The sequence below is a fragment of the Schistocerca gregaria genome, chromosome X (assembly GCF_023897955.1).
Source record: "Schistocerca gregaria isolate iqSchGreg1 chromosome X, iqSchGreg1.2, whole genome shotgun sequence".
NCBI lineage: Eukaryota > Metazoa > Arthropoda > Insecta > Orthoptera > Acrididae > Schistocerca > Schistocerca gregaria.
Genome location: NC_064931.1, coordinates 503,808,813 through 503,834,230, shown reverse-complemented (window position 1 = coordinate 503,834,230; position 25,418 = coordinate 503,808,813). Strand labels below are relative to the sequence as shown.

General features: G+C 37.4%; 1 protein-coding gene across 4 annotated transcripts in view; it reads right to left on the bottom strand.

The window, feature by feature from the left end:
- The window catches only part of LOC126297705 (protein unc-79 homolog), an 810,295-nt gene that overhangs the window by 550,384 nt on the left and 234,493 nt on the right, over positions 1–25,418 (bottom strand). For all 4 annotated transcript variants that reach the window (XM_049988834.1, XM_049988837.1, XM_049988836.1 and 1 more), the window contains exon 16: positions 11,939–12,091. In XM_049988834.1, the coding sequence (XP_049844791.1) occupies positions 11,939–12,091 (153 nt within the window). The remainder of the gene's footprint in view (positions 1–11,938; positions 12,092–25,418) is intronic.

The window sequence follows — 25,418 nt, the reverse complement described above, 5'->3', positions numbered from 1 at the left end:
TTTAAGACATGTCACCTGAAGTTTTAAGTGAGGAGTGCTCCAAACTGAGAGACACTTTCAGTCATGGACAGTAGGAGGACATCAGTCTTCTTGGGTTTAAAGATGAACAGAAATTGTTCTCAATGTTAGTCAACCCCAGTAGTACACCGACTGAAACTTTGAAACTCATGCAAGAGTAGGCTATGGTTTTGCATCCGACGTTGAAAGTGGCAAATGGAAAAAGAAGTTTTTCGGAGATTATACTGATCAAAACATACTTGAGGTCAACAATGGGTGAGACTGAATATGAGTTTGCAGAATGTTTCAACTTCAACGAAGTCATACAGGAGTTTGCTGATGCAAAAGATAGAAAAATATCTATAATATAAGGTAAGTGCGTAAATGTATGTTTATCATCAATTTTAGTTTTGATTTATTTCTTTAAGCTGTGCTTTTTCATTCACTTAATCAATAAAGATTTTTTACTGGTAGGCCTACATTAAGGTGTCCATTTCTTTTTTTATTGAAAATAGGAAAAAATACGAGACACTGTAACTGTATTGACAAAATTTAAATTACATAAAAGTTTACCTTTGCATCATGCACTTAAATAATTCCAAATGACGTTTTCTGGTTATTCTGCTGAACTGTCACCATATTTTTCACTTTTATATATTTTGTCAAGAAGTGCACTTTCGTTTGAACATTCGTGCTATGTTTCCTCGTCTTAAAATGATACACAATGTGAGACCTTTCACCATGTTGTAAAGCATCATTTGATTTGCACTATATAAATTCTACAGTTTCTCCACTGCTGTTGGTAAAAGTAAACATGTACATAGCTGTTCAAGCTACACTTTCATTTTGGTACTATGAAACAGTGAACACGAGTAGGTACTGCCACCAGTGCGAAACTTTAACAGTAAATAAACAAAGACTGCACAGCAAGTTTTACGAGTGACGCTTCCTTGTTACTTGCACAATGCCCAGTAAATTTCAGTCCAACATCCAGTAGTGTAAAATACTTTAGCCAAGCAGAATTGTTAAAAAAAAAAAAAAATAAAGTGGGGGGGGGGGGGGGACATTTGAACATCCCCACAAAAGCTTTTGAGACAGTAGGACTATTCGAAAAAAATGGAGTGTCCTGAAAAAAAGGGAAGAATGGACAACGTAGCCTATATTTGTTTTGTCTAACGCCCAAATAGTTTGCCCAATGTCACCCTCCTGCACATATTCATTGTTAGAGGTGCTATTTATTACACATACAATAATCTGTTTACTTTCTCCTATTTTCTGAGACCCATAGCTCGGCTCAGAATTTGTTGGCATAATTCGGAACGTTTCGTGCCTTTTGCAAAGCCTGCCAACGTGTGAGATCTACCACTGTTCAGTACTAAATTAAACAGTCGTTCAGTGTGCAGTCAACAGTTGTGCATTGTCTCTCTGTTTTTGTGGCATGCTGCGAATAAGTACCGCATATGAATACAGAACTTCTATGTATAGGGCAAACAATAAGTAGCCTACTGTACCTAGAGCAAACGGCGAGGGTTGGAAATATTGCGAGAACTCTACTTCCTGCTAGTTACTCTTCCCGTGGCTGTCCCTTGTGCTCAAATAAGAAAAACTGAACAGATTTTATATACTCCATGAGTGACATAACTTGAAATTAGTTTACATTATTAATTTTAGTTTAGCACTCAAAATCTACTACACTGTAAACGTTTCACTTCAGTTTCACAGACTGGTGCCCCAAACCTGGGTTGGATCATAAAGTCATATTCACATGTGAGTGATGTGATAATAATGGTGTGTCCAAATGATGCCTCTAACCTAGTGCACCATTGCAGAAGCATAGGAATTAAACAGCATGACAAAAAATTTGTGGAAATCACGCATGTACCCATGGGCATTCTTGTGTTCATATGTTGCCTCTTTGCACAAGCAGTCTACTATGGATCCTCTTCTTTCTTCCTTGGGAGCTCATGCTGCATTTAGGCTAGATGTACAACTGGTGAATTTTTTGACAACGCGACTGAACAACCGCTATTGCGGAAGTACATTATGGTGACCATACAGCGACAGGGAAATTGCAACTACTGTCAATACCACCATGGATTTCATTGAAACAGCTTGTTTGGTGTTGCTACCTTGTATGAAGTAACCATCTTGGGTTCTATTTTAGTAGGATGCTCTGTGCTGAAATGTCATTGTTGTTGTTTTGTGAAGACAACCTGAGGGGAGTGTACATGCTTCCTTGCTTTCTCTGCTATATGCCAAAATTTTGATGTTTCTAGTGCATCAAAGCACAGATATTTTCTCCATTTTCTTGCAGTCTCGCCAGACAGAGACTTTTTCTATGATGTCAGCCAGCTTCCTCGAGAAACAGTCCTTCAGATTCTCCCACTTCTTTTGAATTTCTTTACCTGTCAAGAATAAAGTTAACTCTGTGTTTACTTTATTGTAAGTATGAAGCCAAATAATCCTTTGAATAAATATTAATGCTGTTGCTGTTTCTTCCAGATACCTTATGACTGGAAATAACTTTCGCTCATTACACTACAAAATCTGCTAGGAATCTCTACAATCCGACAAATTGTGAAACACATATTCGAGCAGTACTAGAAATGTCTACAGCTTCTTCATATGGCAGAAATAACTCAAGATGACTGGATGATTATTGCTAAACAGTTTTTAGACAGAACTGACTTTCCAAATTGCATTAGTGCTGTGAGCTTATAGGAATAAGAGCCTATACGTGTGGTATGCAGATATGAGATTATCTTGCAAACTACTTTGTATCTACACAAGAGTGAGTAATGAAAACTGTGAATGAATTCATGCTATGGCAACTTATAGCAGGATAAATGTGGAACCAGACATTTGAATTAAAGAAATGACGGATTATGAGTTACTCCTCAACAAACTACTGGAAATACAAATGAAGGACATTGATGATGCCAAAAATACAAATTGGGAAACACAACCTCCGTTCTAGTTGTCTTTTGCGCCAATGAAATTCCCAAATTTGTCAAGTCCAAGGATGTTAATCTAAAATCTACACATGATCTTTCACGATTAAAGCTGTGTACATAACCTTTTTATAAAATAAAATACAAATGACGCATTGAAAGATAATTAAATTTTACATAGCGACTAAGATTCTCCTGCCTAAGTATTTCACTGGATGAATAAACTACTACTGCTTCTACTACTACTACATTTCAGGAATAATTAGAGAAATGCTATGTTTTGAAATGTGAAAGAAATAGTTCAAATTCATATATAAGTAGCCGAATACTAGCTAACAAAATGTTATTTCTAGCCTTATTGCAGCAGTTTCTCAAGCAGAAAATCTAAAATCTCACTCTGACCTCCTGAAATCTGCAAACGAAACATTGTTGTCACTTTGAATGTCTTGTACTTCTGTTATTTAGATACAGTGGCTGGAATATGAGAGCACATACCTGGGATCAAACAGTAGCGGCGATTTATATGATGCTACCAGCCTTATTTCAGGTGCAACGTGATAGTCGGAGATGCTGAATGAACCACACGCACTGGCATGAACCCGCGTGCACTAGCAACGCAGTTTCTCAGTTGCTCTCACATTGTGTTGCAGACAGACATGTTCTGAGTGCCAGCAGCATGTCTCATAACAAGAGTTGTGCTACGGATGACATTGTAAGTTGTGTTGTCGAGTCAGAAAGACTAGTTGTATAAGCAGAAAAGAGGCCAGCTCTCTACAATAAGAAATTAAAAGAATACAATGATCGCAATTTGAAAGAGAAACTATGATGAGACATGTCTTGTGGCTTCATTCTGAGCTAGACTGTAGTTTCTGGATCAGAAAAGAATAACAAAGGTATTTCATTGTTCACTAATTTTATTCATTCATGTAGACACTGACATTACCACAATTTAAATTATGTCATATTGCCAAGGTACCATACCGTACACTTTTCATAAATTTCACTTGTATTCTTCTCTGTTTTCCTACTTCAAAACTTACCGTACAGTATCTGATTCTTTACTGTAATGTGATTGGAGACTTTTTACCTAATACTTGATGTTCAGGACATCACATCTTGAAGTTTTGTTCATATAATCTTTAGAAGTGGCATTCCATTCGATTTTTCTTTGTCTGTAATCATCTATAAATTCATGTGCACTTACTTTGGGGTCAAAAGACATTATTGTGCATTAATCACTTCACAGCATAACCTTAGCACACTGGACAAAATGAAACACATGTGCCTGCCATCCGCCAAAAAGTGCAAAGATTCCCACTGAAGGCGGGAAACAAAGCTCTTAACATGCACAGCCTCCATTTCCAGGAAATTAGCTTGCACGAAAGAGCATGCATATTTGCACTGTTGGAAATTTATGCACATGCACATACTTGAACAGAAAAATAGGCATAATGTTGACACATTTTGAGATGTCATGGATGAATAACATGCCAGAAAAAGCAAGGAGGGTTGGGGGGAGGGGGGGGGGGGAGGAGGGGGAAGGCACTTGAAACTTTTGCACAGGGTGGAAGAATCGCTGGACCCGGCTCTGCCTAGGATGGTTTTTCACACCCACTTATTAACAAACTGTTTCATTTGCTGCAAAGTTATGTATAGGCTTTATCAGATACTGGTTTTGTACAAGTAATATTATTTTACTGCTCTATACATTGAAAATTATAAACAATTTACTTGGAGCAGCATGCTCCATATGTTTGTCTTATTGCTCTATTAAACTCATTAGCCTAAATTTCATTAATTTGAGATAATTACTTCTCAGTGGAGAACTATTCAGAAATGGTATTTATATTGAAAATACTATGACTAGTGGTTTATGGTTGGTGATCTTAGCCAAGCAACCAATGTGTTTGACTCAACACAAAGTTTCAGGTTTGATACTTGAAACTACATTTTTCCCCCTGTACCGCAAATTAATAGTTGATTCAGCCTCATGGTGAAAAGGAGTTGCTACTTGAATGAAAGGTACAGGATCCAGTTTGGAAAAGCTGGCATTAATGGCCAGGTGGTAAATGGGCTAAGAACACAAACAACTGACATAAAACTGCGTAAAATCGAAGATTTTATTGGTTATACATGACAAGTAAAAGTGGTCATTTGTAACCCAAGTTTGCTTACCAGTATAGTGGTAGTGTATATTCTTCATCAGTATACCTATGAAACAACTGTGCATTTAAAAACTACACCTCTTGGGTTTGAGAAACAGAGCATATTTATTCAAAATTGCCCTCACTATCCCTGTAGCCATTATTATTTGTTTATTTGTCCAAGAATCATTTTAATAGGGGAGAGTCTGATGAAACAGTGTGGTCTGATGAAACAGGGTATCGTACTTTTCTCGTCTGATATGTGCTGCCGTCTCCCAGTAAACATAGTAACCTCTTTCCCACTCGATGACCTTCATTCTTAGAGTAGCTGTAGTCTGTGAAAGCAACCATGAGTTCTCTCAGTCGAAAAAAATTTTTTTACAGTGTTCTGTTGTAATATTTGACAGTGAATTGTGCATTTATATCTGCAAGACACTATTTTGGAGACTAGAAAGTAAATATGATATAAGTTAAAAGTTGTCTGCACTACAGATCGTTGAGTGTTTCAAAATGTTTGTCCCACTCAAGGGGTGTTGAAATCAACTTGTTCTTAGCATGGCATTGTTGGATAAAATAGGGTGCTACTAAGTTTGATAAAACAGGGTAGTACCCCGTTTTATCGAACTGATTTAAAAATCGCCATTTGCGATTTTCAAATTGTTTATTTAGCTTGTTCAGTTAGAAAATTTATTATTATTATTATTATTATTATTATTATTCACAGGATCTAACTTAAATTATGTCATAATAATGGGGTCTTATTAAAGGAAAACTGACAGAGAGTCATGGAGTCGAGAGAGTATGAAAGAAGCTGTAGTGGCAGTTTTGGCCCAAACAATGAACTATTTGAAATCATCAAAGTGCTTCGGGGTTCCTCAGAGTACACTGGAAGCATGTGTTAAAAAGGCCTGGAGTGTAACGTGTTTAGAGGATGCTACAAAGAAAGGTAGGCCTATTTACTATTTTAGAAGAAATTAATTAAACGGTTGCAGTTATTATTAGTATTATTATTATTATTGTTGTTGTTGTTGTTTTAGGTCTAGGCTGCTACAAACTTGTATTTAATCAGGAGCAGGAAAATGAACTGCCTGAATATTTCCTGTTAATGGAAAGCAAATTTTTTTGATTGACCATCAATGATGTGCAGAGAGTTGCTTTCGAACTGGTAGAGAAAAATAACTTGCAGCATAACTTCAGCCAGACTAAGAAGATGGCAAGGAAATGCTGGTTCTATTTGTTTTTTTAAGAGGAATCTGGAAATTCGCCTGTGTTCTGCCAAACCAACATCTCTTGCCAGAGCAGTGGACTTTAACTGTGCAGAGGTGATGCAGTTCTTTGGTTTGCTGTTAGAACATTATAATAGGTACAAGTTAACAGCCAAGAGATGAGACAGGAATAACAACAGTCCCTAATAAGCAACCAAAGGTGCTTGTCTTGAGGCGAAAATGTCAAGTTGGCAGTTTGGTTTCTGTGGAGAGAGGCATCTTAGTGACTGCTGTAGCCTGTATGAGCACTTCTGGAATTTATATGCCTACAATGTTTGCGTACCCTACACAAAGAGCCAAGTCTGAGCTGCTCTGCCATGATCTACTATGAAGTATTGCCCTAGTGGATGGATGCAGAAGTGGTTTCAATGATTTGTTGAATTTTCTAAACCAACCGCAGAGTAACCCATTCTTCTGCTCTTGGATGGTCACTCAACACACACAGAGACTCTTTGACTTATTGATATGACTAAAGAAAACCATGTTCATATCGTATGCTTACCCCACACTGCACCCACTGAATGCAGCCCATGGATGTTGCATTCATGGCCCCACTGAGTAATTATTTACTTTCAAGAGTTTTGAAAGTGGCATCAGTGTCAACCTGGACGAGTGATAACCATCAGTCAAGTTGCAGAGCTGTATGGGACAGCATTCATGAAAGCTGTTTCTATTGAGACTGCTGTAAATGCATTCCATAAAACTGGAATCTTCCTACTGGATGCAGATATTTTCCCTGATTGGATGTATCAGCCTGCTGAAACAACAGGCACTGACCCATCATTGGAGGAAGGTGATGTCCCATCTTCAGAACCTACTTTAGAGTCATTAAACAGAGAAACATCTTTTCCAACCACACCAGGGTCTCCACAGTCGGATAGGGCTAAGCCCTCAACTTCAGCTTTCCATGTCTCTCCGTGAGACTTAAAAGCAGTGCCGATAGCTGAAAGAAAGGAACAAAAATCTGACAGAATAAGAGGAAAGATACCTGCTCTTACAAGTTCACCTTATAAGGAAGAATTAAACTCTTATGTGAAAAAGGGGAAGACTTTCAAAAGGAAATTTCAAATGGGGCCACATTCTAACAGTTCTAGGCCTACTGAAGTCAGAAATGTTGGACAGAAGAAAGCAAAGTAAGTTGGAAAAGTACGGAAGTACAGCACATTGTCAGAAGAAGACGGAGAAGATAATAATACAGCTTGCATTTATTGTAGTGAATTTTTCTCCAATTCTAAGTCTGAAGAAGGCCCGGTAAAATGTTATAAGTGTAGTGAATGGGTTCATGAACAGTGTGCTGGCATTAATGATGATGAAGATGAACCATATAAATGTGATTTTTGTACATGAAGTGACTGTCACAGTTTGTAAATGGAGGTTTTCTTTCATTATAATGTAGTACCCTGTTTTATCCAACTAGTCTGATAAAATTGGGTAGTTGATACAAGAGTAAAAATTCTTTCTGTGATGAGGCATTTTTTTCATGCCCAATTGTAAGTAGAGAGATTGGACAATTAGTCATTAAAAACTCAATGGATTGGTACCCATAGTTCATTACATATGCCACTTTGTTTATTAAGTACCCTGTTTTTACCGACTTATCCCTACATTGTTTGTACATATGCTATAGGACAGTGGTAAACCTAGTTAATTTACAATACAGTAGACTTTTTGACTACATTGTTGACATAATCAAAATGCAAAATAATGTAGGTTGGTGTACTACATTGCTTATACATGTGATAATAGCAATTATTATGTGAAATGACATGATAAGCACAACTGTATTATGAATTGACAAGTAGTGAAATTTGGGAGATGAGGTTTACTTATTATGATGTTCCATAAATTAAGACAAAGAATAGAAGCAGTGATCAGGCAAGAACTGTTCTAACTTTATTTTAAATGCATTTAATGTTGGTATGCATTTTAGGTAAGAAGGCAAATGGTTATCTAACATACTTCCAGTATGATACATTCCTCTTTGCATAAGTTTGTATTTAGTGTGCTCATGTGTAGGTTCATCTTCATCTGTCTGACATGTCCATACCACGTCAGTGCTCGAGCATCAGTCCTATCTGTGTCTGCTTCTACTGTAACCATCTCCATTCTTACACATTCATTCCTCAGTCAACCCAAGCAGCTTGCTCTCATGCTCCACCATAATCTGCTCATTTTAACAGCCTGAATTTTCCCCCTTTGTCTCTCTTTCATTGTCTAACACTCTGAGCCATATGTCAGAATCCTTTGAACACTTCCAAATTTCTTACCCAGCCAAACTCAAAATCCAAATCCGCACCTGCCCCACATTGTACAACGACATATTCTGTTTTATCCATATTGACTGTTAATCCTCATTGTAACTTTCTCATTTGATACATGGTATCATCGTTATCCAGAGCCATAAGCACTTAATCATCAGCAAATAGTTATTAATGTAAACTTTGATGCTGTATTGTCACATATGAACTTCTGCACTGTCTATTCCAGTCACCAAGAAAAACTTCTAAATACAAGTTAAATACAGTTTGTGACATGGAACATCCTTGTCTTAATCCTTTGCTTATTTTAAAACTTTCCAATATCTTACAACCTATCTTCACACTGGTCTTGCATTAATGGTAGGCCTACATCCTTTTCACCAACTCTATTAATGCACCATACACGCCAACCTTTCCAGTGTTGTCCATAGTAACTTCCTTGGCACAGAATCATAGGCTTTATCTGAATCAACAAAACCAAATGAAGATCTTGATTTTTGTGATCATTTTCTGACACATCTGGCATGTACAAAAGATGTTATCAACACAGTTTTCCCCAGCAGTGAAAGTCAACTGTTCCTGTGACACAACATGTGCAACATTTCTCAATCTGTTCTTTACTATACTACTGAAAAACCTACTCAATGAAGCCGTTATATTCATTCCCCTGTGATAAGTTGGATCTCTCCTTCTCCCTTTCTTATATATCATGGTGATACAGGAGCTCTCACATGATGTATAAATTGTCTAGCTCCTGATGTCCTGTTGCATCCAACCAGATGTTCTGTGTCTAAAAATAGCCATGTTTTCTATAGTTGTTCAAGTAATAACTCCTACTTTCTGCATATCTGATATACAGTAACTGGATTTTAACATTCTTTGAGTACTTCATCTTCTTAAACCACTTTATTAAAATAATTACTAGTAAGGACCTGTCATTGACAGCCACCTCTTCCACAGGATAAATCTCCATTTCACTTTTCTCAGAACTCTTCACTATCCTCTGTAAGAAGATCTTTAAAATGTATCGTACACTCTGGAATGGCAGTCATTCTAGCTTCTCTTCTAATTTTAGCAGGAGCTCTCACTTGATGTATAAATTTCCTGTACTGTTGTATCCAACCAGATGTTCTGTGTCTAAAAATATCGATGTTTTCATATATTTGTTTAAGTAATAACTCCTACTTTCTGAATATTTGATATAAAGTAACTGTATTTTAACAAGTATTTTTATTTATATTTTAACACATTTTAGCAAAAATATTTATTCATATTCAGCATTCCTTTTTGGCCCCCATAGGGTGCCCCACACATTAGTGCACAACTTCTGTAATTCGGAGAGGCACACTGGCCCCAGATAGAATCTGCCCACTAGATAAATGATGAGAACCATTGTGGCAGCCTGACTGGATATGGTTTCTAGGCAGTTTCCTACAACTGACTATTTGAATACAACGCAGGTACCCACGTTCCACTTCAGTTACATGATACGAAAACATTTAGAAAATATTCACACCCTTTCATGTAGGACAATGCTAGATGCAGGTAGGTGGGGTACACATATTCCGATGGGGAGGGGCAGACATTGGCAACAGGAAGAGCATCGAGCCACTCTCTGCTACTAACAATGACAAATCCTAAAAATGTGCATGCCAGCTGCCTGAACATACAGGGTAAAGGCCAAAAAACAAGAAGATTCCAAATTTCTGCTTCAGTTGTTCAATGGTATTCAGAAAGATAAATATTTTAGGTTATACTTTCCCCAGGCAAATCATATGTTTGTGACCTTATTTTTACCCTCTATTATATTGGTGTAAAAAATTCATTTTCTTGTTAATTTTAGTCACATCAAAAGCTCTAAATTATTTTAATACTGCTGGTCTGAGTAGTTCTGAGGTTATTCCAAAATGGTGCTTACCTCAAAGGAACAACTGTATGGATAGTGCCATGAACACCAGTACCTTTACATATTCACCTATCAGTCCAGATAATTTCCCCTACACTTTCCCACTGAGATAAAGGCCAGAGCATGTAGAGCCCCACCTGCTCTTGGTATTGATAGAACCCAAATCATTATTTGATCCAGTAGCAGACATTTCTCAGAGAACTGTTGAAATACTTCTAATCATACCGCCTCACAAAGAGATTTAATTTCATGTTTGTGTAGTTTATTTCTGAAGCTAATTTTATCAGATCACCCTCATTTCTGTAGCCTTGGACTTGGCCAATACAATCCCCCGCCCTCTTCTCTACTACAAGATGATCCTCCTTTGAAAAACATTCTTCAAGCATCCTGCATCCTCTGTTCCATGGCTAAGGTATGCATTTGGCCAGAAAAAGCCTAGTACTTTTTACCTAACACCTCATTCAACAGCTAGTACAAAGCACTTTTCTAGATGCTATCTAACAGCAGATCATTTTTTCTCTTGTCTAGTTTCTCTGGCATAATTAGTTTCCTTATGGCAGTCTGCTAAACATTAGCTACAGATACATCTACCTGTGGCATTTCCTAAACTATCAGAAGCAGTGGAACACACCTATTTTTTGTGCCCAATGCAAAAAATAGTTTTCTTTCAGTAGCCACTATTTCCTGATTCTACTTCCAAAATTGCTCTTTATTAATCCATGCTTGTTTCCATTTTGCCCATAGCTCTATACAGTTCAGGCTTCAGGCCCCTAATCATACCCCTCTTTCAGCAATTTCACTGTGCAAAAGTTCTGTTATACTAAATAATAATCTTAATCAGTTCACTAGTTTTTGTACTTCTATAATCTCCTAAATAAACAGTATATCACAATAGCTGCACAGCACCCTAGAACAAATTTTCCTGTGGTAACTCAAACTCTTCATACTCCTGATTGCAGACAAACAATAAGGGAGACTTGGTCAAATGTAAAAAGAAAGTCTTATATTTATTACAAATCATAAAAGTCAGTTACATTGTAGGGAAAGCTATGTCTAACATAAGTTAAGTTACAAAATAAATAAATAAAATAAAGTAAAATGCAATTGTGTAGAAATTTATAGAACCATTTTGTACCAATATTTATAATGGTGAGTCATATATGTAATAGAGAGTATACCTAAAACAATTAAAATTCAAATTAGAAAATAAAATACTCTACTGCTCTACTAGAAAGGAAGCTGATGTAATCACACAGAACTAATTTGTTTAACACAACTAATACTTAGAAAAATTACTTAAACTGTGCATATGAAAATACGATAAAGTCAGAGAAATATTTTACATCTTCCAGATTAAAGTTACATAAAGTTAAAGTAATATTTGGAATGATTACTATAAAGCAAACTTCTGACTTACATGTGGCATATGAACCAGGACACCACCTACACTTGGAATGTCAGGAATAGGCATATTGATTACAACATCAGGCTTTGGCTCTGCCTTTTTCTCTAATTCTGGGGGACTCTTGCGTTGTTGATTTGAGTCTTCATTCTGCTCGTCAATAGGAAACTGTAATAAAGATCGTAGGAACCAACATTACCCTCTCAGTTTTTGTGTATTCCACAATTTATAACTGGCAATGAAACAAAAGAAGTGAATAATGATTTGTTCTGTGAGTTTAGATGTGATAATGGCATATATGAAAGTTGTTGTAGTGACGTTTTATTTCTGTGCTTCTCTCAGACAGTTATGAATATAATAATTTAAAAATGTTGTTACAAGTTGATCCTTCACTGACTGTTGCAACCCTCAGAAGTAATTTATTTCATTTTTCGAGCTACTCTAGACAGTCTGTGCCCATTTTTATTGATATTTTGTTTTCTGTTAAAGCATATACAGTTATGACTTAAAGCCAAATGAATACAAATACTTTCTGTTAACATAATAAATGTAAATACAAATCAAAGGACTTTATCAATTTTTATCAAATATATTAGCAAAAGCATTTTATCACTCCAGTATGTCATGCAGACTACACCTGTGCCAATCAGAACGTCACCCCTAATGTTATTTGTAAACCTACACACAGTTACCATGAGCACTACCTGTGAGTAGAATGCCACACTCAAATGGATAGCAGTGCTTCAGTTGAAAGTAAAGCACCATTATGTATACGTTAGAAACATCTGCGGAACAGTAGACTGAACATATGTCAAGCAACTAATGATCAGGTTCACACCAACATGTTATGCACAGAGGGCTAGTCTAACAGGAAAGTTGCCTGACACTTGCATTGGGGTCAAAGTGGTATGGTGTGGACATGTAATCTGTTCTGACTGACAGTCAGTACTGAGAACTTACTGCACATGGGCTATCTGTGTTCAATGGGTACACTAAATTTTTGAATCAACGGAACCACTGACTGAATACATCACTTCAAACTGTTAGGAGATGAGTGCATGATGGGAAATTCCAGTCCCAATGACAATGTTGAACACAATATTGCACAAACACTGTATACCATGCTTGCAACAAGATGATGGAGTGATGTTTTGGGGTGCAATTACATGAAGCCAGCAGATACTGATTGAGGTTGCTGAGGCCAATTTCATGGCTGTATAATACAGGGTCGAGATTCTGTAGCCAATAGTGGGACCACATTGCCAACATCTTGGTGATGATGTTTATTGATGATGACTGGACTGCTCATCATTCTGGTCTCAGGAACACATTCCTCCATCATACTAGGATCACCTGAATGGAGTGCCCTGGCCGTTCCCTGGAAATGAATCAAGTCAAACTTATGAGACTGATTGAAACAAGCTGTTTTTGGAGATGAACAATGACCACATACTCTGTGTGACTCACACAAAATCACTATTGGAGAGTGGGACAGTTTGGACCTTGACTGGCTTGATAATCTCATTGATGGTATACTATTATGGATCAGGCCTGCATCTGAGCAAGGTGATTTTTTACCATGTATTGACATTGCTCAGGAGGGTTATGAAAAAACCCCATTGCAAAAGAAAGAATTTTTTTGTTACACAAAAGTTTGTTATTTGATTTGATGATCTGGAGACATTGCAAATGAATATCTACTGAAGCACCAAAGAAAATGGTATAGGCATGCATATTCAAATACAGAGATACGTAAACAGGCAGAACATGGCACTGCCGTCAGCAACACCTATATATGACAACAAGTGTCTCGCACAGTTGTTAGACTGATTACTGCTGCTACAATGGCAGGTTATCAAGATTTAAGTGAGTTTGAATGTGGTGTTATAGTCAACAAATGAGCAATGGGACACAGCATCTCTCAGGTAGGGATGAAGTGGGGATTTTCCCATATGACCATTTCACAAGTGTACCATGAATATCAGTAATCTGGTAAAACATCAAATCTCTGACATCGCTGCAACTGGAAAAAGATCTTGCAAGATCAATACCAACGATGACTGAAGAGAATTGTTCAGCATGACAGAAGTGCAACCCTTCTGCAAATTGCTGCATATTTCAATTCTGGGCCATCAAAAAGTGTCAGCATATCAATTATTCAATGAAACATCATTGATATGGGCTTTTGGAGCCAAAGACCCTCTCGTGTACACTTGATGACTGTGTGATACAAAGCTTCTTGATGCCTGTCCATCAACACCAACATTGAACTATTGATGACTGGAAACATGTTGTCTGGTTGGACAAGTCTCATTCCAAATTGTATCAAGCGGGTGGACATGTATGAGTATAGAAGCAACCTCACGAATCCATGGACCCTGCATGTCAGCACGGGACGGTTGAAGTTGGTGGAGGCACTGTAGTGGTGTGGGGCATGTGCAGTTGGAGTGATATGAGATCCCTGATATGTCTAAATATGATTCTGACAGGTGACACATACTTAAGCATCCTGTCCAATCATCAGCATCCATTCATGACAATTGTGTGTTCCAACAGACTTGGGCAATTCCAGAAAGACAATGTGAGGACCCACACATCCAGAATTGCTCCAGGAACACTCTTCCAAACTTAAACACTTCCACTGGCCACCAGAATCCCCACGAATGAACATTATTGAGCATATCTGCGATGCCTTGCAATGTGCAGTTCAAAACACATCTCCACCCCCTCATACTCTTACAGATTTATGGACAGCACTGCAGCATTCTTGGGGTCAGTTCCCTCCAGCACTACTTCAGACATTGGTCGAGTCCATGCCACATTGTATTGCTGCACTCCTGCATGCTCGTGGGAAGCCTACATGATATTAGGTGGGTGTACTAGTTTCTTTGCCTCTTCATTGTATATGCATGCCTCAGAGCCAATTTTTGGTTTCCATGCTATGAATTTCAAAAGAGAGGGGTTATGCAAAACGTTCATTTATGTGTGTACATGAAGAGTTTTTATCTTAATATAGTCACTGTGTGTTCTTGGGAAAATATAATAATGATTCATAAGAAAACAGAGAATTTGTCTATGCTTCATAACTTTTTATTTTACATGATCTATGTTTCATGTTGAAATGCCAATTTTAGAGTTATTGTTTCATAGATAGTAACATATAATCACAGGTTACACAATCAGTGCCCCATATCATTTAATTTCTTTGTTGTGTGTTATAAGATACTGATATATTTTGTATTGCCATTTAATTTCTTTGGTGGTTGAAAATTTTCTGTTTCATAGCATGCCAGAAGACATTTATAACATGTCTGATACAGTAACATTAGAAAATGAAGTTGTAACATGAAACTTAGAACATGTAAAATAAATAGTAGTGAGGCATAGGCATAAAGAGTGTTTTCTTCTATAGTAAAAATGAATTTTCATATGAGTTTGCCATCTCTTGACTATTGGCTAATTATGAAGATGTGACTGTCTTCTCACTAAGCACATAAGTAGGTGATGAAATGTATATGGCTGCTTATTTCATAATTTATTTATATAAACTGGACTGGTATCAGGCTACATTTTCATCTTCAGCAGTGGTATAATTTACTTTTGCCCCCTCACAGGTTGTAGCTTTTAGTACTACATATCAAGTTAAAGCAAAGCTTCCAAACAATTTACAGAAATTCTATGATGGCACAAAAGCTGGAGATGGTTGTGTAGCCTCATACTGGTTCAATCATATAAATAAACAATAAAAAGGTTGCCTGGTGTATACAAGGGCCATTCAGTATTGATTTACACTTTGTTCTTTCGTAACATTCATGGTGTGCCATTTGATTCATCATTACAGTTGCAAGTATGTACTACTTTCATCTAATCATAGGTGACAAGACAATCAATCACTGTACTTAATTACATAATGGACAACAAGGTGTGTGATCATCAAGGACAACACTGACAACATGGTTTCTGTGGAAGGCAGGTGTAAATACTGCATGTATTCACAGATGGTTGAAGGGAGTGTGATGAGAGTGTGCACCATCATGAAAAGTGCTCTTGCAACATGTCAGTGTGCATATTTATATGAATCAGAAACACCAGGCTGCCATCATTGAAATAGCATTACAGGCAGTCCCACAACTGGCGTATTCTCCTGACTTGGCCCCTGTAAGTTATATAGGCCCTCCTTGAACCAATTTTGTAGAGTCTGTCATAACCACAGCAAAACAGCTGCTTGCATTTCCTTGAAGTCTGCAAAGAGAAGTCTGCTCTGAGGTTCCTTCATAGCCCTGAACAGATGATAATGAGAAGGGACCATGTCAGGTGAACACAGTGGGTCTGGCAGTACCTTGAATGCTATTTCAGCAAGGGCAGCCATGGTTTTTCAACTTGTGTGAACACAAGCATTATCATTTTCAAAGAGGACTTTTTATAACCATGCACACTCTACACACACTGCCACCAACAGACTGTGAATATCTGCAGTGTTTACACCCTTCTTGCACAGAAACCATGTTTCCTGCACTGCGCTTGGTGATCACAGTACATGTTGTCTGTTCACGTAATGAAAGAAGTTAGTAAAATGGGCTGTACTGTTCAGGGATTACATATCTAGTGATTAGCATGCCACCTGTAGTCAAACCAAAGTTCTACATATTTCCAAATATAATAATGAGTCAAATGGTGCACCATGATTGATGGGAAAAAATAAAGTGTAAATCAATACAAAACACATAAGAACTTTCAGATTGTATTTCATACCTTAGGGGCTTACTTATAGAATATTTCCTGATAGGTTATCAGAGTAAAATTTCTGTGATTTAAAGTGAGAGTGATCAACATATTCATAACAATGTTGGCTTGTTAACGTTTAACTTCACTCAGAGCAACTCTGTTTTCAATCTCTTGTGTTTGTTTCATTTCATGTAAGTCTGGCACCTTATAGAAATGCCAATAAATAAGTATCCTTTCAATATCAGGTTCTAAACCACTATATGTTTTTTGGGTTACGTTTTAAACAAGTCATTATGCATTGGCTGACATTTCTCATAAATCTAGCGAGAGACAGTTACTAGGAATACTATTCAATGAAAGAGACATTAGTAGTACCATACACTATGATTAAATTTTACCAATTCTGTAAGTTCAGCAAAAGCAACCTTTCATTGTAAATTAAATACAGTATTTATAGTAATCACAGTTTGATCATACGCTTGGAATTCTACTGCATAACTCTTTGTTGCAAGCTCAGCTTTTCATGTTGTGAGATTATGCTGGCACCTATTTAAACAATTATATTCATGCTATCTATGCCTCTCACAGCTTGATTATTACCAAAACCATGCTGGGGCAAATGGTGCTGGTATTCACATACAAATACCCTGATCTGTGTTAATATCATAGCAACAGTAGGGTGCATCACCCTGGATCGATACTGTACTAAAATACAATCTAGGTCAAACTGTGACCCAGCCCATAAGTAACATAAAAAGAACATTTGAAGCTATAATTACTGAGCGATGGCGCAAAAAATTTTGATTTAATGATGTGATTCATAGTAGAGAAGATGCTTTAGCAGTAATGGCTGAGAAACTTGCAAGCGCTTGAGGAGACTGCAAATGAGTACAGCGTATTGGATATAGCAGTGACACAGGGAGTGTACAATTCCACTTGCTAGATGAAAAAAAATTAATAATCTTGTTAACATGTTCACCAGGAGAGCATTGGAAACCATGTTAACTGTTACAAATGAGTATATATTTCTCTGCTATCCTAATTTATAAATTTCTGTAATGAGTAAGCAAAATGTGAAGAGGAGGTTTATGATAATAGCACTGGTATTCTGCAAAATGATGAAATGGTAAAGCCCCAAAACATGTGTTAACAGTAACTCTTTGTTGGTGGGGTATAAATGTGATAGTGTTGTGATAATTGACAAGTATTATATTTAGACATAAAAATAAACATATTTTAAGGGCATCTTGAGACCAAATTGCCTAACTCACATAAAACCAGCCAATATCCCACAGAGATAAATTGATAATGTGAACAAAAGCAATTATAAAAGTTAGTTAATTAATGTCTGTGACTATTGATGTTTTCTGCATGCAATTTTCACCATCTAAATTGGGATTTCTTGACTGTTTACCAAACATTTCACTATCCTGTCATTCATGTATCAGAAAATATGACTCCATTACTAACAAAGAGATAGAGGGGCTGGCCAGTACTTACCTCAGCTCAGTACAGCCGATAGAAACACAAAAAACAACCAAAAATTTAAGTTCCTAGCTTTCGGAATAAATGTTCCTTCATCGGGGAGGAGAGAGGGGAAAGAAAGGGAAGAAGGGAAAGTGGATTTAGTTACTCACAACCCAGGTTATGAAGCAACAGGGAAAGGAAAACAGGGAAGGTAGCAAGGATGGAGGCATGGTTGTCAGAGGGAAGCTTCGCTGTTTTCCAGCCAACAATCACTGCCAAAAATCTCTTCCACACCTATCAGTATCATCCAATTCCGTCGATTTCGTGTTGCTGGTGATATTTTTGTGCCATTGCCTATCTTTCTCTGCCACAGGAAACATTTTTTGGAACATTTCTGCACCACTCGCGAACTTTTTTGCGGCACGCGCGAACTTTTTTGCGGCACGCGCGATCTTTTTTGCGCACGCACGATCATTTTTGCGTCACGCGCGATCTTTTTTTCGCTACTCGCTATCTCTGTTTTTGAGCAGCGTGTGTTCTTTTTCCCCTGATCTGGACATACTTGCTTGGTCTGGTCAACTTGTTCCGTGTTTTTCTTATTTGGTGGTCTTTCTTTGGTATTTAACGTTGCCAACACAATTTCTTTCTTTCTCGCCGTTCCTTCCGTGTTTTATTCCTTCTTATGATTACTATTTTAACTTTAGTTATTTAATTTCCCTACCCACCAGTTACCCACTATGTACCCTAATCCTATACCACATTATTTACATTCATTCCGGAAACATGCATTTACCGTAGCCAAACTGCAATCCCGCATACTTTTCCTCCGTTCCTGCTTAACCTTTGGAATTACCCCTAAAGGACTTACCTTAAAAGTTCCCATCTCTGGGTGCAGTTCCTCCTTCCACCAACCTCTCCTGGACTTCCAGAACCTTCAATCCTTAGCCCTTACCGAACTTGTCCTGAATCTCTACACTACTTCATGTAACCACCACTCCCAACAGCTCCTATCTCTCTTCAAAGTCCTCCACCTCTCAATCGGCTTCCCTCTGACAACCATGCCTCCATCCTTGGTACCTTCCCTGTTTTCCTTTCCCTGTTGCTTCATAACCTGGGTTGTGAGTAACTAAATCCACTTTCCCTTCTTCCCTTTCTTTCCCCTCTCTCCTCCCCGATGAAGGAACATTTATTCCGAAAGCTAGGAACTTAAATTTTCGGTTGTTTTTTGTGTTTCTATCGGTTGTACTGAGCTGAGGTAAGTACTGGCCAGCCCCTCTATCTCTTTGTTAGTAATTGTTTCACACCTTTATATGAGATTTTCCATTAATTAGTTAAAATATGACTCCAGGCAATTTCTGAACGGAAAAACCAGCGTAGTAAGACAGGTTATGAAATCTAGTTCAGCATGATAACATTTTTTTTTTCTAGCATTGTGACACAAATGTAACAAATTATGTCATTAAATGATGAGTGAACATTAAATCATGACAACTTTGCCAGGCTCTTAAATCTATGTTATGATATTGACAAATCACAATGCAACTCCTATAAAACTATGTGCAAGATTAGTCAGTAAATAATGCGCATCAGAGTGAGGTGGAGAAACACTATGATTTTTGTGGCTGAAGCAAAAGAATTGGATATTCAAACCTGGTCAAAATAAAAGCATATCCTAACACATGTCAAGATGAGTAAATAATACATCATAAGAGCCACCTCTGAGAGTTCCAAACTGTGCCCTTGCAACTACAGAAAAACCACTGCCTTTCTTTATTAACTATAAATTAATCTTATCGCTCCACAGTTATCCCTCCGACATGGTTCCCACCTGTATCTTTGAGGCATGTAACCCACCACCCAGTGGCAAGTCAATGATTTCTGGGAGAGGATAGTAGACCTAAACTTGATTGCCAGTTTTATTTCAAAGTCTTCTTCATTTTCACTTCAATTCTTTGAGTTGCTTATTAGGCATCAGTGGCACGAGTCAGTGGTCATGTGTGTGTGAGTTGTGCTTGTGTGAATGTGTGTGTGTGTGTGTGTTTTCTATGTTAGAAGAAGGTCTTTTGGTCAAAAGCTCACATGTATATCAGTCTTTTTGTGTGCCTGTCCATGACTCAGCATCTCTTCCATACGATGAGTTGCAATATATCCTTTTGGTAATATTGCGATTATTTCATCTGGGATTTTCCATTGTTTGACTATGAATTTGTTTTCATGGGTTCAGCTCTTTGTAACTCCATTTGTAATATATTCTATATCGAATTAATCAGAGGATACTAATTGTACTGTATTGTTTTGTGACTCATACACCATGTACACCTTCCTTACTGTTTGGCAGAATAAAGTCAATCTCATTTTAATTCTATATGTTGCTTTTGATATTCAGTCTCTTATAAGATATTTATTGAAATTTTTCACATGGACATTTTCTTCTTGATGGAGATTTACAGTAATGAGCCTCCCTTATATCTTGTGCTATTTAATTTAAAATTACCTTCAAAAAGCTATTTTTAACTTTGTCCTTACCTCTGTCCTAAAATCAATGGTTATTATATATGATTGAGTTTTTTAATGGTTTGCAGACATTGTTTTGTATTATTTCCAAGGAGTATATTACATTTATTTTCAAAAATATTTTACCACCTTACTTATATTATAGGATATATTTTTGTTAATAATTTGGTATTTCATTGTCTTATTAATAACAAATAGCAATATCCACTCCAGAAAAAATTGTTTTCTTGTGATTCTGATGTAAAACATTTGTCTCTGTTGCAGTTTTATATGGTTAAAGACTTCTTAAAGCCTGCTGATGTCTCATTTGGTATTAACTGATTCAACTTCTAGTTCCAGCAGTCTATCCTCAAAACTTAGGTTTCTACATGATTTAGCTTCAATGTGAAGTGCAGCAGAAGCAACTATACTTTTATGTTCCATAATATTTTATTTTCACCAAACTTTATACAGCAAGTATAAATAAAGAAATAATGAGACACATCCCATATTTAAAAGGTATTGCCTGAAGTTTCTCAAGATCAAGCCTATCTTGAATACGAAGTGCTCTAGTTTGTCCTGGATCGTTCAAACATATGACAACAAGATGATTCTTGTATACTTCAGAACAGTTTAAATAGTACTCCTGGTAGGTGGCTGGTATCTATCCTGGAAGCTGCAAGTTGCCACCTATTTACTATAACTGCTGCACTGTGGTGGATAATGCAACTTTACAACACTGCTCTGTGTCTTGGGAAAGCAGCTATTTCCGATTTTAGAGATGATTTCAAACCTTCCTCCAGTATCCTGGCTCTGGATCTTTTCAAATCTGCTTGTGTGGTAGCACATGAGCACCCATATGCCTTTGTCATGTAGTCACATTCTCCTCATCATTCTAATGTTCACTCTTAGCCCTTCTCATTGATGTGTCAATATGCTCACTTGTATCTTTACGTTATCTACATTTGATGTTGCTGTTACCGGTCTCTGCTTGAGGATTGCCACATGGCATCTTTTAGAGAACATGGGCAGTGTCTCTATGCTTCTGTCTTTTTAGTATAATCATAATTCCAATTGTGTACATAACATCCAGTAAGAAGTACAGTACTTTATATGGTGCAAAATAGGTTATCAGTAATTTTTCTTACAATGGACTTTCTTGAATAGGCATTAAACCTACTGTAACACACCGCGAGGTGAACTTGTTAGTCTGTGATAAAATAGATTTAAATGGGTAGAAAACAGCCATTGCTATTTTGGCCTTGTAAGTTTGTACTTGCAGCCACGGCATGGACCATGAAGCAATTTACTTTACTGTATTGTAGAGATATGTCATGACAAGGAGTATCATAGCCCATTCTTCCTGGGAAGTTCTTTTGACAAATATGACTCCCATGTACATTAACATTGATATCAATGTAGATGGAAAGTGTATCATAAAAATGCAATTAAATGTTCCACAAGGGGATTAATTTGTAGCTGGTAGACACCTATAATCCTGTGGAAAATGTTGCAGCACAACATTGTCTCTAATGCTAGGGTAGACTGTAAAAAAACTTGCTAATAATCAAAGAATATAGAACAAAGTGCTAATTGATTCATAACTACATCATTCACATGGAAATGTGCAGTTTATGGCATATCAGCAGCTGATGCAACGTGGCTAACAGAGTACTAGGTGAGGTAGACAGTGGACACTATTAACCTTTTATTCCCATTTGTTGACTTTGGAAACCCCCTTAACAAGTCAACTGCAATATAGTCAAACTAGGCATCTACAAGCAGAATAGTGCAGATATCATTGTAGTAGTTTAGTTAAAATTTATATTTCTGTTTCTGTTATTCAATACAGTGGTTGATGGATCATTACAACTGTGATAAATCATAGCTGTGTCCAACTCTGTCACTCTTCTTCAGAAATTCCAAATGACCAAACATTTGTGCATCATGAAAATACTTCAGCTGTTATAAATAAAGAATTCATTTCTAGCCTACTACACTGTAATTCCGTGTGCAAAATGCTCAGTCCCTTAACTGGTATTCTCCTTTGAGAGCTTCTTCTCACTGTAACTCATTCATGGTCCTCAGCTTCACTGATGGGATATTATCCAAGGCTAGATAATTTCTCAAAAGACAGTTTCTGTGTATTCACTGAACCCTTAGTGTCCATCTTGCCTGTTAACCTAACTGATCCTTAGGGGTTGTTGAGCAAATAAGAAACCATAATCAATTACCATAGTGAATATCTGCACTCACAGCCTCAAATTCTCATAGTGGAAGAAATTTTCTCCACCAGTATTCATCTACAAGGGGAGAAGATGTGGTGGAGTACAGTACCTAACCACCAGACTTGGCATAAATGTTCTGTGGTAAACTCAACACCACTCTGCAGCATCTCATGGAGACAGGGCATGTCACTGTAGATGGTGAGCTATTGGTCAGATGGGACATAAAGTTCTGCTATCTTCTTGGTGCTGTTTGAGATGACCAGGAAATGTTGTGGCACCAGATTTCCTTGTCTCTTTTCCCTCAGCATTAACATGACACCCACTATATACACATCCATTTCAGTCATTAACACTCAACAGACACACATAAGGCACAGTTTTACACACTGAAAAGAAATAAGGCATTGAACATGAAGGAGGAAATCATTTCTGATTGGCAGCTGAACCTAACCCTGAGGGCCTCATAGCCAACAATCCCACACAACTCTTTCTTTTACCTTAGTGAATGTTATACTGAATTGCTAAGACTGAAACATACGAACCCTTCAGCCAATTTCAAGGCCACCTTTTCTGTTGCATAGTAATTCTTCTCAACTAGGGAAAGCACTTTGGAGGAAAACATAAATAATCTTAAATACTTAAACACACAGTGTTGATGTTCCACACATCAATATTGTGTATTTAAGTTTATAATATATCTATATTCCTCCAAATACTGGCAGAATGTTTCATAAAAGTTACAAATAATGTTTTTAGTTTATGTGATGATTTACATTAGAGCTGCACCTTTCCTATAACCACTAGCTACACTGTGAAGATCTAGCTTGGCATTTGTGTCTGTATGACAGAAGATAATAGCACATCCTTGAGGACTGAGAAAAATTATTATGGATCCTTGTTCCAAAAAAACCTACTGTCCCTTGTAGCATTTCTTTGTGACCAAAATGGTACTGAAACAGAGGATGACAGACTAAAGGCTGAAATACTAAATATCTTTTTCCAAAGCTGTTTCACAGAGGAAGACTGCACTGTAGTTCCTTTCCTAGATTGTCACACAGATGACAAAGTGGTAGATATCAAAATAGATGACAGAGGGTTAGAAAAACAATTAAACTCGCTCCAAAGACGAAAGGCAGCTGGACCTGATGGGACACCAGTTCAATTTTGCACAGAGTACGTGAAGGAACTTGCCCCCCTTCTTGCATCGGTGTACCATAGGTCTCTAGTAGAGCGTAGCATTCCAAAAGATTGGTAAAGGGCACAGGTCATCTCTGTTTTCAAGAATGGATGCCAAACAGATGTGCAGAACTATAGACCTATATCTCTAACATTGATCAGTTGTAGAATTTTAGAACACGTATTATCTTCGAGAATAATGACTTTTCTGGAGATTAGAAATCTACTCTGTAGGAATAAGCATGGGTTTTGAAAAAGACAATTGTGTGAAACAGAGCTTGCGCTATTCACCTATGAGACTCAGAGGGCCATGGACATGGGTTCCCAGGTAGACGCCATGTTTCTTGACTTCTGCAAGGCATTTTATACAGTTCCCCACAGTTGTTTAATGAACAAAATAAGAGCATGTGGACTATCAGACCAATTATGTGATTGGATTGAAGAGTTCCTAGATAACAGAATGCAACATGTCATTCTCAATGGAGAGAAATCTTCTGAAGTAAGAGTGATTTCAGTTGTGCCACTGGGGAGTGTCACAGGACTGTTGCTATTCACAATATATATAAATGACCTTGTGGATAACATCAGAAGTTCACTGAGGCTTTTTGCGGATGATGCTGTAGTATATCGAGTGGTTGTAACAATGGAAAATTGTACTGAAACACAGGAGGATCTGGTGCACGCATGGTGCACAAAATGGCAATTGAATCTCAATGTAGACAAGTGTAATGTGCTGCGAATACATAGAAAGAAAGATCCTTTATCATTTAGCTACAATATAGCAGGTCCTCAACTGGAAGCAGTTAATTACATAAATTATCTGGGAGTAGGGATTAGGAGTGATTTAAAATGGAATGCCCATATAAAATTAGTTGTCAGTAAAGCAGATGCCAGACTGAGATTAATTAGAAGAATCCAATGGAAATGCAGTCCAAAAACAAAGAAAGTAGATTACAGTATGCTTGTTCACCTACTGCTTGAATTTTGCTCAGTGGTGTCGTATCCATACCAGATAGGGTTGATAGAAGAGATGGAGAAGATACAATGGAGAGCAGCATGGTTCATTACAGGATCATTTAGTAATCGCGAAAGCATTACAGAGATGATAGATAAACTCCAGTGGAAGACTCTGCAAGAGAGATGCTCAGTAGCTCGGTAGGGCTTTTGTTTAAGTTTCAAGAACATGCCTTCACCGAGGACTCAAGCAGTATATTGCTCCCTCCTATGTATATCTCGCGAAGAGACCATGAGGATAAAATCAGAGAGATTAGGTCCCACGCAGAGGGATATCGATAATCTTTATTTCCACAAACAATACAAGACTGGAATAGAAGGGAGAACCAATAGAGGTACTCAAGGTACCGTCTGCCACATCCTGTCAGGTGGCTTGTGAAGTATGGATGTAG